At 38.9% G+C, this 18,558-nt stretch overlaps 1 protein-coding gene across 1 annotated transcript in view; it reads right to left on the bottom strand.

Annotated features, from left to right (window-relative positions):
* The window catches only part of micu1 (mitochondrial calcium uptake 1), a 51,645-nt gene extending 34,027 nt beyond the window's left edge, over nucleotides 1–17,618 (bottom strand). Inside the window, exons 1-4 of the mRNA XM_022685196.2 lie at nucleotides 17,415–17,618; nucleotides 10,870–11,028; nucleotides 7,814–8,000; nucleotides 3,150–3,312 (exon numbers count right to left, since the gene is read on the bottom strand). Of these exons, the coding sequence (XP_022540917.2) occupies nucleotides 3,150–3,312; nucleotides 7,814–8,000; nucleotides 10,870–11,027 (508 nt within the window). The 5' untranslated portion in view covers nucleotide 11,028; nucleotides 17,415–17,618. The remainder of the gene's footprint in view (nucleotides 1–3,149; nucleotides 3,313–7,813; nucleotides 8,001–10,869; nucleotides 11,029–17,414) is intronic.
* Nucleotides 17,619–18,558: the final 940 nt, after the last annotated feature.

The following is an 18,558-nucleotide window of genomic DNA, read 5'->3' as shown; positions in this document are numbered from 1 at the left end:
ATCAGATTCAGATCTGCGGGCAATAGACGGCTCGTCGCCTGCGCAACAAAAGAGGCTTCCGCCGTGTGACGCGGTGAGACAATGAGCTCTAATAATGATAGTGATGCTGCGCTGGGTAATTGGCCTGGCGAGATTTTATACGCTTGGAGGGAAAAGGCAGGATTGCCCAGCTATTTCACACCAGCTCATGCCATATCTCCCTCTGTCTGCTTCTGACAGTCGGTGTTAAATCCTCTCTCTCACACCCACACCTGCAGAACCCTACTGTTCCCAGCTTTACTTCAGCTCGGGGAGTGATGGAGCGAGAGAGCAAGAGCGAGAGAGCAGGAGCGAGAGGACCCGAGAGGTTACAGAGATATGTGGGCAGGGGGTCAGACTGGGTCAGTGTGTTCAGATGAGGCACCGGAGAGAAAAATATGAAAATGTTGAAGGGGTTGCACAGTAAGAGGGGGAAAAAACGACAAAAAATCAAAATACCTGAAAAAACAGCTGGATTTAGACTACAGATCTAAAATCTGACTTGCTGTCCAAATTGTAAGTGCAAGGAAATTCTGAACAAATCATATTCGCAAAAAAAAAGCAATGCTCCACTTCTATATGACATAAAGAACCAACCCCCCCCCCCAAAAAAGCTATTATAGACCTTTTCTTAGGGGTTCTGACACATACTTACCATTTGCTCTAGTCTGGATCAGTTAACAAGACTGTTAACTTTGAGTGTTTTCTCTTGATTTGCTCTTTTTTTAACTCTTAATTAATTAATAATCCGCATGCGGGGACAAGAAAGTAAATACAGGAAGAAGCTACAGTTTAACATGAAGCAATGGCAGAGATGGCTTTATTTACAGGTTAAACCTATTGAGGAAAGCTGTTTAACATAAACTTGCTGATTACATTTAATACTTGGACCAGGCTAAGGTCAGATTTCGCTCTCGCCACAAATTGAACAGAATTAATTTGAGACGGGACCGAGACTGCCTCCTCTCGATTCGCTATTTAATACTGCATCTGTGATAACTGTATAACTCACTCCTGCCTAAATGAAACTGGTAATATGAAAAGTGTTGTGATTGGAAGTTAGCATAGATACTAACTACAGCCATTTTTCTTTTAATCTCATCTATTTTCTATTATACAAATCAGGGCAGAAACGACTTGTAACAGCAGTTTTTACAGACATCCATTTTGCATTAGTCCTGCTGTGAGTTTTTTGAAGAGAACTAGCATATTTTATCATATCTGAGATTTAAGCTTTGTAACTAGCAGACATTCCCGTTCTGTCCTGCACTTTGAATATCAACCTGGCACTTGCTGTGATGGGGGTGGTCTAGTCTAAATAGAAGTCCAGCACTAAAGTGCTTTAAATCTCATTCTGGGCACACCCGGGTCCTTCAGTGTGATAGCTTCCATCAAATGTGCGAATGGAGTGGATTTTATTTTGGGGGCTGAAATAATGAAAGTAACCCTGCACTGTGTGAATTCTCAGAAGTACCCTTGCGTGCGCACACACACACACACACATACACACACAGTAATTGCAGGCCGGAGATCAAATCTCCCTTGTCAGCTTTCCCAGCTTGTGAGGGTCTCTCATTCAGAGTCTCTAATTCATTTCCCTGCTGCATAGTAGCAAAGTCACCCTGATGCCCCGCCCCTCTGGCCCCAATCTGCCAATCAGGACTGCTGGACTGGCCACATCCTTTTCATACCATTGATTGATTTATCTCACTGATATTTCCTCAATCTTATTTTGAATAAAGTGCCTTTAATTTCATTCTACTGTAAAAAAAAAAAAAAAACGCGTACCGCCATTGAGGACAAGTTTTATGTTTTTTATTTTTTGTGTTTTCAGCTCTTCTCAGTGTTTCCTTTTTTTTTTTTAGAGGCTTCTGGGAGTTTGAAAACGAACACGGTCACCTTCAGGTTGATCATTAGGGTCTAGACCCAGATTTGGGTGAAGCTGTTTAAGAAAAGCTCTGTTGAAAAGGGTTGTAGAAATGAAACCGTACAGACTGTTGTCCTCAGGAGCTGAGGCAGCAGAACTGTGAAGGGTGCAGCTGCCCTCCAGCCTCAGCTGTCAGCCTCACTGATGACCACGTGAAAAGCATGAAGAAGTCACACGAGGCCCAGGCTGGTCGAGTTCCCTTCCCTGCTAATTTGAGAACATCGCACGCCCAAAACCCTGCGACCTGTTCTCACGGGCTCAGGCTACGTAAAGGTGAGCAGGAATTAATTGTTGGGGGTTTTATGTCAGAAGATTTAAAACAAGCATTGATTTTTTTTTCTTTTAGAAGTTAAATTTGCCAGGAACACAGGTTTATTGACATGCTGTAGCTGTAAATAGACCTTCTCCTACTTTACACTAATTTATTACACAGGATCATGAAGGTCTTCAGAATCCAGAGTTTTTGAGTGAGTATTATGGTGAAACGCATTGCTGCAACAGAGAACGAAACAACAGTCCAACTTTTATATATGGTTAACCTAAAACACAGGTTTATGGCTACTGTTATTTTAAAAAGAAATGTATATAAACAACAAATTACCTTGCAAATTACCTAGCATAAAATAAAAAATATATATTTTAATAAACGACAATTCTAATTAACTATAATGATTTTTTTGCTTACCAGTACTGTAGGGATATATTTTATTCTTAAGGCTTTTAATGTAAAAAAAAAAAAAAACAGAAAAAACAGATCCATCCAGTGCTAAAGGACAGATGTCAATTAGGAGTTCACTCATCTATGCAGATTAGATTTGTAGCACCAATAGATACAGTAGCTAACTAGTTACAGGAAACCAGAGATGTTTAGCACAAGGTTTAAATGGTCAGGAAATGTATTATTCTCTGCAACTGTCATCAGCTATCTTCCAATTTATACCAATTCTTAACCAGCCGAGGTCATGGTCATTTCTCTACACCTTTAAAATGAACTTCAATGTAAAAGTGTACATTAAAGAGGGGGATGGAGGGAGGGAGCGACAGTGGGTGGATGGATGGAGGATGGATGGAGAGAAGGAGGGATGGATGGTGGATGGAGGGAGGGATAGATGGATAGTAGGAGGGATGGATGAAGGGCTGGATGAAAGGATAGTTGGACGGATGGACGGATGGAGGGATAGAGAGAAACGGAGGGAACACTTACTCTCTGGCTGCTTCTCGTTTGGCGTGATGGAACGGATGAAGTCCTGTGGAGTCATGTACACTTCAGCATCGCCGTGCTCGCTGATGATCTTCAGTGTGGCGAAGTAGCGGAAGATCTTATCCGGAGTAGAATATGCTCGGATACGGTTCTCGTACTCCATCACCTGCAACACAGAAACACATTATTTACAGCATTTTAACAGTTTATCGTGCCTTTACCACACATAAAACACATGTACAAAACTTTAAAAAAAATAATTACAACAAGAAAAAAAATATAAAACTTGTCAAATTAGACTAGAACACAATACAATATGACTGATAAATTGCCCGCCTACACTCTCCAATTTACCACTTCTAAAATCCCAATCAAGCACAAATTTATAGCTTAGTGGTTCATGGAACAACACAATACGAAAGACCAAGTCAAAACCAAGCCAAGTCGTAATTATGCTCAGTTTCATGTTTATTGCATTAAGTCATTTTTAAATAATTAAAAGTTCACCAAACATCAAAACATGCTGCAAAATTTACCTTGGGTCCTACTTTAAAAAGACTGACTGCAGACAGTGGATAATTTTGTGTTGAGTCTAAAACCCAAACTCTAGATAAAAGTGTTGTACTCTATCTTCAGATTACATTGTCCTAATTGCACAAAAATATAAATATTTTACTCAGATTTCATAAATATGATGTTTTATACTTTCACAGTTTTTTTTTCAGAAATGTTAGATTTTATACATAGCAAATGTATAAAAATGATGAGTTTCTTTGATTTTACCAAATTGAAAACCTCTGGAATATAATCAAGAGGAAGATGGATGAAAACAAGCCACCAAACCACCAAACTGAACTGCTTGAATTTTGGCACCAGGACTAAATGCATAAAGTTATCCAAAAGCAGTGTGTAAGGCTGGTGGAGGAGAACATGATGCCAAGATGCATGAAAAAAAAACTGTGATTAAAATCCAGGGTTATTCCACCAAAAATAGATAAAAAAAAAAAAAAAACTCTCAAAACTTTATAATATGAACTAAAAACAAACGAAACAGATTGATTTGTTTATTTGTCAGAGCATTCAAACTTACACAACCTCGTACTTTTTTTTCCTGTAATTCTGCTTGGGAATGTCTTTAAAGCTCTCCCCCAATTCTCAGCTGATATCTCTGACACAAAAATTAAAAGCAGTAACAGAAGACCCAAGCTACACTTATTATTCTGGGGCTTATTAAAGAATCATCGTGATCGACTCTGGGAAAAAACGAGACAGAAATTCACAGGGTCTCTCCTCAGATGCTGTGAGCTACAGGGAGGAAGGAGATGGATCACACTTTGACAGGTTGGCATCTAACTGGCAGCGGCAGCAGCTGCTGCTGGAGCTTCCTGATGCCAGGGACAACACACGCAACCATGCGAGAACCGATGGAGAAACCCACAGGGGTAAATCCTTTGTTTTACACACACATTCCTTTATTCTGGGTCTTTGATTTGACAGAACGAATACTAAATATCTCCTAAATGAAGGAATTTTAATGAAATGGGCAAAAGTATTGGGAAACTTGCTTATTTAAAGTTTTTTTTTTCTTAAATCAAGTGTATTACACAATCGCTTATTCTGCTTTTGCTGGAGTAACTTTCTCTACTGTCCAAGCAATGTTATTTTTTTATATTTTGGAGCATTGTTGTGAGGATTTGATTGCACTCCCTGTCATTAAGTATTAGTAGAGTCAGAAAGTTGGATTAACCTCATCCTACACTGCAAAAAAACTAAATCTTAGCAAGTGAAATGTTCTAAATTGAAGGCAATAAATCTTATTTTTTTCTCTGATAAGACTTTTTGTCTTACTAAGCATTGTGTATGTGTTAGATTATTTTGCTTATTTTAGGGATAATTATCTTAATCATTCTTACTTTAATCATCCTTATTTTAAGTAATTTGAACTCAAAAAAGCACAATCAAGCAGCAATCAAGTTATTCTGATTCTTGTGTCCAAAAACAGTGACTTTTTTGCTTGATTTAGGTGTTACTTCACTCATTTTGAGACTTTGCCATTGTTTTTTTGCTTACCCCATTGGCAGATTTTTTTGCTTAATATACATATATTAGTCTTAATTTGCATATATTTTTTCTAGTTTTTGCCATTGGATTTTTTGCAGTGTAGATCATTCCCAACTCATCTCATTCAAACTGAAGGTACAGAAAACGAAATGATGCTGCTCTCGCATTCAGAAATGTTTAGCGCACTTAACACGTTTCACTCGTCATTAATGAGACAACTGCTCAACTTCATCCCTCGTTTTATTCATAGAAACGTTCTGACTCACAACCAGAAACGACGCCAAAAGCCAGATATTCAGCTCCCGCCGTGCGAGCTTGGGTTGGGTAGCAGATCAAGTTCCAGAATTTTGTTTGATGTCAGCCAAGTAAGTTTAACACACTGACCTGTTAACCCAAAACAATACAGTGATCACGCTCAGCGTAAAGAAACTAAAGCTATACTTAGGCAGCAGAACAGCGATGAATTGGCAAAACTGAAGACTAATGCTGTCCTGGCATTCTGGGGTGGATAAAAATAGCACACATTACACAATGTTCACTCTATTTTAAGAAGCAGCTGCATGGGTTGGCATTTACAATTCGCAGAATATACATACAGCAGCTAAAATCTCCGCTTTAGACCTTCAGACAGCAAGTTTTAGAATAAAACAAAAATAATTCACAACCCAGAAGCGTACAACAGCCCACAATCTTCCCCAGGAACAGCACTGCTCCTCCGACTCCAGCAATCACATCTCCAGCACAGCATTTATCAAAATGAACAGAAAAGTTATTGGTAATTAAGCTACGGCAGGCCTCTTCGCTCTGGAGGAAGATGAGGAGCTCCCTATAATTTATTCTGGCCTGTTAATATTGGCAGCGCTGAGGAAATTTAGAGCTACAGCACACAGGCCTAATCATATATCAGTAAAGCTAAAATCCTTGTGCGGTCCAAATGATGCTCCTATTTCAAAGACTTCATAAAAACAGGCCAATATAAACCTCCAGCTACTCATAAAAACAAGGAGGAAGACAGATCGATCAATAGTTATGTCCGGCAAAACAATTCCGGCTCTGACATCAAAAAGTTCAGCGTTTGAAGTATCTCTTGGAAGGAGAACATCGTAAACTTGGACGTATTTCATGAAGATCAGAGAACATAAACATAATCAGCACAAACCTGCTTTAGCCTATATTATTCTGTTGTTCTGTTTTTGAGCTGTGCAAACTTAACTAAACTGTTGAAAAACAGACTGAGAATGAGCTGATAAGCTCAGCGGTGTCAGAAGTGGTTCCTTTAGTGTTGGGATTAAAACTTAACCAAACAGATAGAACTCTGTACTCAGTGTTCAGATCCCACTGTTCTGATTGGACAAAAGGTTAAAGCTGATGTCTGTAAGTTTGGGGACTTGGGGGATTTAGGATCCTCTCTGGTGAGAATGAGTAATTGCACCGAGCATGCGGAAGAATCATTTTAAACTGGGCGGGTGTGATGTGGTCTCCTTTTAGAGCGGATGAATCTGATTCCAGGTTTCACCCTCCTGCTGTTTAAATCACTAGTAATTTAAAAAAATAAATTAAAATTAAATAAAAAAGATATGCTGCGGTTTGACTGGAGTGTTTCTCACAAAATATATTATTAGAAAACCCTCTTAATTAACCAAATAAGCAGTGATATGAACAACACCAATGTCTGCTTACACTCTGACAGGAAAAGGAAAAAACAACAAACAACTCAGTCTTGTCCCAATCCACCACTTTAGTCTGCTCATCACTTTAGTCCTTAAAAACAGAAGAAACTAAATTTCTGAAACTTCCACAGAGACTAAGAGCGTTCTGCTACTGACACAGCGATCATCACACGATCATCATGCTGGTTTCTATTACAGCAGCGAAGCTGTCCCTCTTACCGAAAGTATGATTTTATATGACAAAACTGTTCAAAACATTTTCTCTCTATTTTAAGATTCCAATTTCCCTCAGCTCTGAGAAGATTACCCGCGTGTCATTTTCTAAACTCCAACCAGACAGTCTTTAGCCTGATATGCTTAGCTCATCATCAAGAAAACACACGAGCAGTACACACACAAGCGAACACACACATACAGCGTGTTTACAAATCCACCGCTGTGTGCAGATGCGGCAGGAAGCTGAATTGGTGGAATTATTGACTTAAGGACTATATTTAGAGACTGCTGAGTTTGGGATTATGAGTAGGGTCATTTTCAGCCTACTGATGAATTTTTCCTTCTCTGATTTGGACACTTTAAATGTAAGAAGAATGCTTAGAATTCTCCTCAGACAGTACATTTCATTTTGGTGAAGTCTAATAACAACAAGAAATTTAATTGATCGTAGTTTAATTAACTATAATTGATTATTGATAAGTATTAGGTTGAAAAAAGCTGAAATATCCCTTTAATATTATTTGTCAATTTGTCAAGCCGTCTAAAAAATCTATTCTTTTCTATAGAGGTTATTATGGCCTGTCATGATAAGCGTCGGGTTACTTGTCATTAATCACTGATCAGCGTTTCCCAGCTCTGGTTCTGACTCTTATTTACGGGCTACGCTACGGGCCTCATCAGGTGAAGAGGTAAACTACTAGATGACACTTCATCGATCACCTTGCGGTCGCGGAAGCCGATTCTCTGTTTCTTCTTTTTCCCCTCAGAGCCTCCGTCCTCCTCGTCTCCACTATCGCCGGACTCCACCGCACCTTCTGACTCCGCCTCCGACGCCACGTCCTTCAGACTCTCCTCCTCCAGCAGCTCCTCCTCACGCCTCACAGAGGAGGCTGCCTCTGCGTTCGCCCTGACAACCAGATCACAGAGAATTAATACACACATCAGCCACGCCCACAAAAACAACGCTACCTGTGCTGACTGTGCTGCTTGACGCTGCCACAGGCACAGATCATAGCGATGCAGGTCAGGTGAAATCAGAGCCTGCTGGATGCTGTGTGTTGGATACAGCAGCAGTTTTGTGTTTCGAGCCACAACTAAAGACTTCCAAAACCATTAAACAAATTTATAGTACAGCCACATCAACATCGACTGAAGATAAACCCATTTTAATTGCTTCACTTTACCAAAATGTAATTACTATTTCTGCAGTCAGACAAAATTATATAAAACCTGACAGCAAATGTAGAGCAAATGCTGCTATTATAACAAAACATTTTCATCTTTACAGGAGAAAAATAAATACTGAGCAACATTAGAGTTCTTTCGTTTAACTGAAATCAACGCAGGGTAAAAATCACACATACATACAAAGTAGGGTTGCAAGACATTGAAAAAATTGACAGTGCAGTATTATGCTGTTCTGTATATATTATATGTACATATTAATTTTAATGTCATTTTATTAAAAATACATTACTGTCTATCAATGATTAGAGAAACATAAAAGGTACTGGACAGATACCATTTGTAATCTGGTAGATGTTGTAATGTTAAATATGAACAGTGTTAATTTTTCCCATATCAAATTATTTGACACTGAATGAAACTTGTGCACATGTATACATTGCGATGACGAGAAGGACAATATGACAAAAAAAAAAAAATATATATATATATATATATATATATATATATATATATATATATAAAATGAAAATATTTTACTGTATTGTGATACATTTGATATTGTGATAAATGATTATAATCTTAGAGTATATTATGGATTTCAATAGTGCTTAAAAAAAAAAAAAAACACTGACCAACTGCAGATTTCATTACAGAACATGTAAATATAATTAATAAATAAATGTAGTATATAATTAGTATATGTTGCTACTAATGTATTTTTTCTCTCTGTAAAAATATGACAGTAAATATTGCGTATCAAGAAAATTTCTCTAAATATTGTGATACAATATTTTAACCATATCGTCCAGCCCTACATCAAAGACCCCATTCACACCTGGAATTAACAGGGTGAACCAATCATAACACACGCAGAAATTAATAAACAGTTTGAGATTTAACTGTAGCTGAATTTTAAATATATTCATATTGAAACAAATATTTTCTTTAATATATTATTTTTTAAAATGAGCAACACGTTAATACTGGAGTAAAATAAGAACATTACTGAGGATGAGCTCCGGGACAAACTATGAGAAGTAACAGCTGTCGCTGACCGTCTGCTCTTCTCCCCACTCGTTAAACTATTTCTCCTCCATACGTATCCGTCTCTAAATAACACCAACGAATTAATGACCACTTTAACAGACAGCAATATGTTCATGTTAGTACATCTGCCAGAAGCAGAAACCTGGCAGGATTTATCTCTGAGATAATGACCATAAAATATCATCAAATCCCATCATCACCATCCCACTGCTCAGATCAGATCAGATATTAATCTGCTTACCTTCCTCTGAAGAAATCAAAGACTAGCAACAGAAATATATAATAACAACAACAACATCACAATGATAAACACCTTATGTTCATGTGTTTATATTTAAGGCTGAATTTGACACACTCTGTCCTTCTGAAATACAGAATTTAATGCATTTAAAAATGAGCTTTTTTTTTTTTTTTTTTTTTTTTTTTTACAAAGATCATTTCTAAAAAAAAAAAAAAAACAGAAGTCTTTCGATGTGTGCATGCAAAAGAGTTACACTGCAGGACGTGTGATGTCACTTAAGGCAATTAAATCAAACACGTCATGTTGCAATGTTTTGATTCTTGAGACAAGAAATACAGTAGATACACAGCGCTGTCTCTGTGTCTGTGTGAGTGACAGGCTGCTGCTGCATGAGAAGCATGAGGGGAAGCATGGGGGTCGGGGGGGTTGGCAGGAGTTAAACAGTTTCAAAAAAGTAGTCTTTCCATGATCATATAGCTTAATAAGAATAAGAAACTGTATTTACCTTTGCACAGAATAGTGGTTTCTCTTCCTTCATAAGAAACATACAGTAGCTAATTTTAAGAGTATGGTACTTTGGATCATTTTCTATTGAAGCAATTTAAACATAAGAAAAAAGAACTTTAAAATATCCTCAAGTGCAGTTGCAAAGACCATCAAAAACGTTATGATGAAACTGGCTCTCATCAGGACCGCACCAGGAAAGGAAGAGCAAGAGTTTCCTCTGTTGTACAGGATAAATTAATCATCAGCCTCAGAAACCACAAGTTAACAGCTCTCCAGATAAGGGCACATAAATAATGCTTCACAGAGTATTTTGGTTTTATTTAACACTTTTAAGTTACTACATCATTCCTTATGTGTTCCTTCATAGTCTGGATCAATTTACTAATCATTTACTATGTAGGAAATAATAAAATAATAAATACAGAGAAGGGGATGGATGAACCATTTTGATAGGGATTTTATAGGAAGGGCTTTTCTTTTTTGTATTATTTACAACTCTGCATTATAGTGCATGAAATTAAACATTTTGTTTTCACAAAAAAATGTGGGTCCCCTCAAGCAGGTCAACACATCCATCCAAACCTGAGAGTTATTTAACATAGTAGTTCAGCTCAGAAGTCCAACACCACCCCCCCCCCCCCCCCAACTCCCACTGTGATTTATAATTTATTATATCTGAGTTCAAGTGAAGCTTCATCAGTGTGTGATCTGTTCATACTGTACATCTAAACGGTGTAAACTGTGAGTAGTACAAATTATAAAACTGTACAACGGCCCAAAGCTTTTACAATACCTGGTCCACAGCAATCCTGTAGTGGCCGATACGCCGGTCACTCCTGCTATAGCAGCCAGCAGCAGCCTGCGGCGCTGAGGGGCCGCACTGCTGTGAAAACGGCGCGAGGACTGCGCCATCCCGACCGTGACGGCCGTCAATGCCCGCAAGCGATACATTCTGAAAAACAGAGAGAGACAGAGAGAAAGAGAGAGAGAGATAGATTAATCCAGCTCAGCTAAGTCTTATAGATCCTTCAAAGCTTATTCTCAATAGAAAGAGGCATTTATATTAATAATTGTGGTAGGGCTGCACGATAGATCAAGAAGTACAGTAGATACACAGCGCTGTCTCTGTGTCTGTGTGAGTGACGGGCTGCTGCTGCATGAGAAGCACAAGGGGGAGTGTGGGGGTTGGGGGGGGGTGTGTGGCTGAGGGGGTTTAGCAGGAGCAAACACAAGGTAACCGCATGGCCTCCACCCACATGGCTGGGCAAGTGCTTGTACATGCATGTGTCCAGCCATGTGGATGGAGGCCATGCCGTTGCGTGTTGAAAGCTGTGCACCTCAGTCCAGCACAGTTTTGCACAGATATTTCCAGGTACAGCTGAATTCACACTTTTAATCACAGAAAAACACTCTTATTATCCTTTTAAAAAGCCATTTAAATGCCTGATTAAAGGGCCGATTACTGTTGTTTTGTTATTTTCTCAAAACCTGTTTTCCTGATCAGTCTGGACGCAAGACAGCTCACAGGTGGGGGCGGGGTTGGTGACGTCATGGGTCCTGTATTGTTCAATATCCCGATATGTACCGCAAAAAAAAGAACATTTGCAATGTAAAATTCACTGTAATAACCTTTATTGTCACTGAAACTGTAATAAACCTAAATCACACATCATCACACAATAACACAAGGAAACTCGTTATTGGGCCCATATCCGTTTATACACCACTACGCCACACAGCACTGATTTATATTGTCGTGACATCCTCCCGAGTTAAATAGCTCCCACACACTCTCAGAGCCATGGATGAGCCTGGAAAAGGTCTCAGATGACACATTACAGTAAAATTCAGGCTGAAGTGGAGCTCTGCAAATGGTGCGGACTGAACCGTCTCCAAGTGACGTGAGGATTAATCCAGAGTTACTGTACTGCAGCGCGAGTCCCGCTGTCCCAACACTGCACCCTTCACCCAAGATTTATCCTAGCACTTCCCAAAACTAATTAACATCCAATCTCAAGAACACACACACACACACACACACACTCACACACAGACTAAACACATTCTCTCAGCTTCCTTAAGTAAACGTATATCGGTATATCCTTTCATCAATTCATCGATCTGAAGCCCAGGAGAATGCTCGACACTGAACGAACATCAACGCACATTTATCTCTAAAACCTGGTAATAACGAAGATTCACAGACGCTCAGTCTTATTTTATTATTGCGACTAATCTCCCCGAGCTTCATTTGGAGAGTCACTGAAGTCAGCAGTGTGTCATGGGATGTGGAAAAGTAATTAAGGGAATGAGGGGAGCTTACAGCAGGCTGCGGGTCCGCGGAGGCTGGAGCGGCCACCTGTCGATACTCCATTACCGATCGCCCCGGCCCGATCCGAACTCCTGATTCAGCAGGAGGAACGGCTACAGGACACTATGCTAATTGGCCTGAGCGGCGGAGCGTGACTACGGAGGATGATGGAGTTATTCTCTGGAGGAGAAAAGTTTTGGCAAGCTCTCCTCTGGAACAGGTCGGCCAGAGAGACGGTCAGGTGGGGTTTAGAAAGCTGGACTCACATGATGAAACTTTACCACAACTTTAGATGTTTGAATCCTACATGAGGAGCCACTTCCAGTGCTAATCCAGCGTTTCTCACTTCTTTAGTTTCACCTAATCAGCTCATCAAGAGGTGTGTTAAAGCACGGACACAAGACTAAAATGTGCAGGAAAGGGAAGCATCAGGACCAGGATTAAGGACTTAAACAGCTTTAACCTGTTTCCAGGCTTTGGTGCTAAAAAATGATGATGATCAAGAGCTTTCGGTTCTAGTTTAAACCAACACCTCCTCCTGATGTAAGTCCTCCACCAGTCTCACAGCACCACCCATTACCATGTATTTAAATCCACAACTGGGCAGCTCACAGGTGGTTTAAAAAGTACACAGAGAAGGTCGTCAATCTGTAGTGCTTACAGACTTTAATCATCCCAGTTTTACTAGTTCAACTTTATGTAAAAGTTAATGTTAACTCTAATGGATAATTTACAATGAACGCTTAAATGCAAAAACTTTCTCTATTAAACAGCCATCCAATTTGTGTAATCTGATTATAATCAGATTTACAGTTATCTGATTATTCAAGTAGTCATGCAAACAGCACCCCCAGATTGCTCAAATCAGATTACGACCTAAAAACCCCACTTTAAAAAATCTGATAAGCAGAACTAGATTTTAGCTCAGTAATTGGATTTCTCAGCATTAACACATTTAATCAGAGATCTTTTGGCTTTCTCAGTCTGTGCATGGATTTTACTACTGCACTGTACCATCTGTGTAAGGACTGTACTGAACAACATAATATTTATTATACTAAAATAATATACAGACAAGCAGAAGTTCCTTCAAGCTTCAGTGCTTTATCTCGACAGGAGAGCAACAGAACTTGCACTTACATTAAGTATGCAAAGTCGATACTTCTTGTCAAAGCACAATTAACAAGCTGTGTACAACCTGGAAAAGTGCAATAAGAGCAAACAGTGAAGGACACGGGAAACACAATGCTAATAAAATAAAACTCAGTATTAACCTTTGTGATTTACCCCAGCAGTTATTGAATTTAGATAGGTCACTGGACTTTCTCTGCATCAGCGTAATTGGGGAAAACAATGCAACTTTTTTACTGCAGATATGGTACAAAAAAACATTATGGTCTACTGAATCTACCAAACCCTGGAGACTAGCTCACATTTCAACATAACATTTAAAACTCAACAACCAATACGATTGGGTCAGGACCGATTTACCTCTAAAAACTTTTACTGAGATTTCTTATGTTACACAAAACCACACACAGTGCTCACACACTTTTAAATATAAAGATATAAAGACGCTACCAACTGTACCCACATTTTTGACTAGCATCTCCCTCATTAAAAAAAAACCTGCCACTGAAGAACCCCTTCTGATTCCTTGAAGAACTATTTTTCAAACATAAATAATTAAAAGAAAAATAAGAAAGAAAAATAAAGAATCATAGCCGTATTCTTCATATCAAAAGTCAGGAAGCAGGAAGTCTATCCTGCTGCTTATTATTTAAAGCCTATCAAATCAATATTCTGGAAAAAACTAAACTACAATGACCAAATTTCTGACTACCTGCCAGAAAACAGTGCCACAGTGCCGAGCCACAGCTGGATTTAGCCAAGCTAGAGCTGAAAGGCTCCACTTGACTAGAAGACAGTGATTAATAACTTCCAAACAGAAGGAGAGAGAGGAACAGAGAGAGAGAGAGAGCACACTGTTCAAACAGATCTCAGCTCCTTCAGACATCCATCCACTGAGCACTGAGCACTGAGTCCACAAAGCCTGAGAGAAACTCACTGGGCTGCAGGAACCGGGAACTGCCTGCTGATCTAAGCGCTGGTGAGGAGCACTGAGGCATGAGCTGACCACTGAAGCAAATAAGGCGGGTCGGTTAGTCAATCAAAGTAAGTGCTGCGGTCGTTACTTAAAACAGGAACCCATTACTAATTCCTACTGACTCTACTTCTTCAAAACCGATACATACCTATTCTTTTGGCATTTTATTTACAATTATTGACAGAAACATTTAACACATTCAAATTGCTGCAAAACTCGCCACGCAAATGTCTCAGACATTTAAGAGGTCTGATTACAGGTGTGGTCTGATTAGAGGGCGTGATAAAAGCCCTCCAATTAAAATTTAGAGGAGCATAAAGGAGCCGACTTTAGAGAGTGTACCTCCGATACCTTAGTGAGAGATCACTGATACACTGTTACACATGCCTCTATGACACACTTAATCACATTTTATCCAGCTTACGTATTTTAGACCAGGGCTGTTACACTAACGATTATTCTAATAAATTATTAATCACATAAAAAATATATGTATTATATTTAATATAATTTACTATAGGTAGTTAACCCATTTGACAAGATAATGTTCAGAATAGAAAGAATTTAGACATTTAATGTTGTATAAGATATAAGGACTACACATTCTACCACAGCAACAGTATATGTAATGTTAATATATTACTGGCCCTGATTCTCGAACACACAACATCTGATTTAGAAAAGACCATATAAAAGCCTTTAAATTATTTTTTTATTACATTTATTATAAAAGGTTTGTTTGTTTTTTTCAGAAAAAGCTAACTAACTGCTGATGCATTTTTGCTGCATGTTTAACTACTCTAGCAGCTCTCTAGTAACACTGAGTTAAGAAAGAAAAGAAAGAAAAAAAGAAAGAAAAAAAAAATCACTACTCTAGTGTTGCTGGCGTTTGGGGCCTTGTGGTCATCGTTCTGCTCCAGCTGCTGGTACTGGGACATTGGGAGTCAGTCAACACTAGTAATGGCACAAAGGTACAGTACTGGATTTTTCAGCAGGAAAATGCTTGCCCACACACTGCAGTCTCCAGATTTACTACATTAAGTAGCATTAATTAGACCAGCTGGTACGTGAGCTTTTGACAACTAACATTTGTACTGGATCTACAGGCCCAGATGCTACATCAGTGGGTAAATGTGCCAACTGTATCTTTTCTTATCTTATGTCTAGAGGTCCATACCAAGTTTTGATGGCCTGTGATAGTTCCTCTCTTGCATGTAGGAAATGATCCTATAATAGAGAAGACAGATGAAACCTCCATCTCACTGCAGAACAAGATTAGCCCGAATTATGTCCCAAACACATACTGATAACGAGTATGGGGCTCGAAGCGAGACAAGGAGAAACCAATCATGCAATTATTCTCTCTCTCTCTCTCTCTCTCTCTCTCTCTCTCTCTCTCTCTCTCTCTCTCTCCTACTGCTAATGGGCTGAGGCTCTAAAGCGGCAGGAGCAAAACACACACTGCCCAGTACTGGACATCACACAGCCAATTACATCAAACCAATCAGAGAATGCAGAGCAGCAGGGAGTGCATCATAAATATCCCATGAAATATGAACTTTTTCATCATTACTTCATACATCATGTAGTAAACAGCCTGTGTGGCCTAGTGTACACTTTTATTCCAGATACTGTAATCTCTGCTACTATAAACACTGAAGGAGGATGAATACTGATGAATATAAACTGATCTCCTAACAGAAAGTTAAAATTACACTTTCTTCACTTTCTTAGATTCAAAATAAACAAAAGTATTATTTTTGACTTGTGAACGTTTACGGTGAGTGAAAAAATGGAAAAGAGCTCCCTGCAAAAGTTTGGGTACACCAAGAGACTGGAGCTTTCATATCACTTTTACCCAGGTCTTTAAAAGACTTTAAGTAGCTTTTGGCTCACAATCATGGTTAGGAAATTCTTGAATCTGCAAATGGCTAAGCATTAGACATTCTCCTTAAACGTTTCCCTAAATATCCGCAGTCAGGGGCTCTTCTAATCAGCTGTCTAGAACTCTAAAAAGAAAATAGCTAACTGATGCACACAAAGCAAAAGATGTTTATAAAAAGAGACAATAGTAAAAACAGAGCTGTGTTTCTGACAAATACGCTGTCTTATGATGCATGACCTTCTACAAACCAATCAATATCAGGTATGTGGAGATGCAGCCCACAAAAGTGAAAACAATAGGACAAATTAAAGCTCTTAATGCACTTATTAAACTGCATTGTGAAACAAAATCCTATCAGGACAAATTTAAACAATGCTAACCTTGGTTTGGACTTTCAGGTATGCAATTTCCCTAAGAAATAGAAGTTAACATGAATAGTGTCAGTCAATTAAGGTCTCAACAACTAAATAGATAAGCAGATAAACAGCTGAACAACTAAATATATTAACAGCTAAGTTAAACAACTAAGTTAAATAGACAAACCGATAAATAACTAAATAGACAGACAGATAAACAGCTAAACAAACAGATAAACAGCTAAATAACTAAATAGATAAACAGATAAGTTACAAAGAGGGGTTGTAGAGTTAAACAGTGGGTTTAGGGGGTTAAACAGCGGGGTTGTTGTGACAGCGCTACTCTGACTGTGCTAAGCTAAGCTAAGCTAACAGCTGCTAGCTGAGTTAATTAGCTAGGTTAGCATGTATGCTAACGCCGCTGGCTAATGTTACTGGTAGTTAAGCTAACTGATTTTCTGGGCTGTAAATAGGCGAACCTGCGTTTTCTGAAAGGTCCGGCATTAGCTAAACAACAGAGCTACCGGAACACCCGCTCATACTTAATGCCAGCCGTGTCTGCGGTTAAAAACAGCGGGCAGCTCCAGACCGGGCTGTGTCTCCGGCTAGCCGCCCCGCTGTAGCCGCTCCTCGGCTGCAGCTCTTCCAGACTCTCCGGTTAAACGTTGGATAAACTCACCTCAGCCGGAGCTCCAGCAGCGGGGAGAAGGAGAAGCGCTGCCCGGGTCGCTGAGGATCCTGTGGAGGTTAATCCGCCTTTCCTTCCTTTTATCCAATACAAAACATCAAGTTCCGCGTCTACAGAACACACTCACACATATATACACTCTCTCTTACACTCATACACACATACATACACACGCACACACGCAGTCACACATTCCCGTGTAATCGTGGAGCAGTCAGGAGCGGCTCCTCTCCTCAGAGCTGTTCTTCAGGTAACCTTACAGTAGAGATACTCAGGGTAAAAAAATAACTCCAGTAAATCCTTCCTTTAAACCTCCACTTTAATAAAAGTACAAAAATATTTGCCTTTAAATTTACTGAACTACCCAAAGAAGACATGCCATGTTTTATTATGGCTCTAATGCCTTAATATCAATTGTGAAACAAGAGTCTCCAGCTGGAACACAGCCGACCTTCAACGTTTAAATGTGGTTGAAATAATGTCTGTTGTTGTTTCAGCATTAAAACCACATTTAATGTTACATTATTGTGCAAACGTTACAATTTTAACATTGAGTCAACATAATCTCCTCAGCCTTCTGCCTTTTGAATGACCATTTTACATTTCATCACCATATCATTTAAAAAAAGGAAGAAATGAAGAAGTGAAAAAGTGTAAATATTACTGTTTTAGTGTTTTTGAGATCCGATGTTGAATCAGATTGATAGTGGCAGGTAACATTCTTTATACTCAGCTTTACTACAGTTATGTGAGTTTATTGTTAACACTCTGTTAACCATAGGATTTCATAGTTTTAGTAAGCTATGGTTTATTAAAGGTTGAACATATAACGTTGCTATATCAACATTGATTCAATTTTCATTGATTCAGCGTTGAAATGCCAGCTGGGTCTTGATCAATCAGCTCACTGATTGATCACTGGGGGGGGAGACAAATGAGAGACAAATATGCTAAGCCGCTGTGTTCCTCTAGTGTTATTTATGGAACCTGACTATTTTAACAGAATGCCATTAATTAGTAGGACACTGATATCTATTTGAATTATGATAAACACAAAACACTAAAGGCAAACAATTTAAATTATATGTAAATTAATATAACGTTTTGTAAACAAGCAAGGCTTCGTTTTAAGGAA

Source organism: Astyanax mexicanus, chromosome 7, assembly GCF_023375975.1.
Source record: "Astyanax mexicanus isolate ESR-SI-001 chromosome 7, AstMex3_surface, whole genome shotgun sequence".
NCBI classification, from domain to species: Eukaryota; Metazoa; Chordata; class Actinopteri; order Characiformes; family Acestrorhamphidae; genus Astyanax; species Astyanax mexicanus.
Note: the sequence above shows the minus strand (reverse complement) of the source record. Positions and strands in the feature narration are given on the sequence as shown.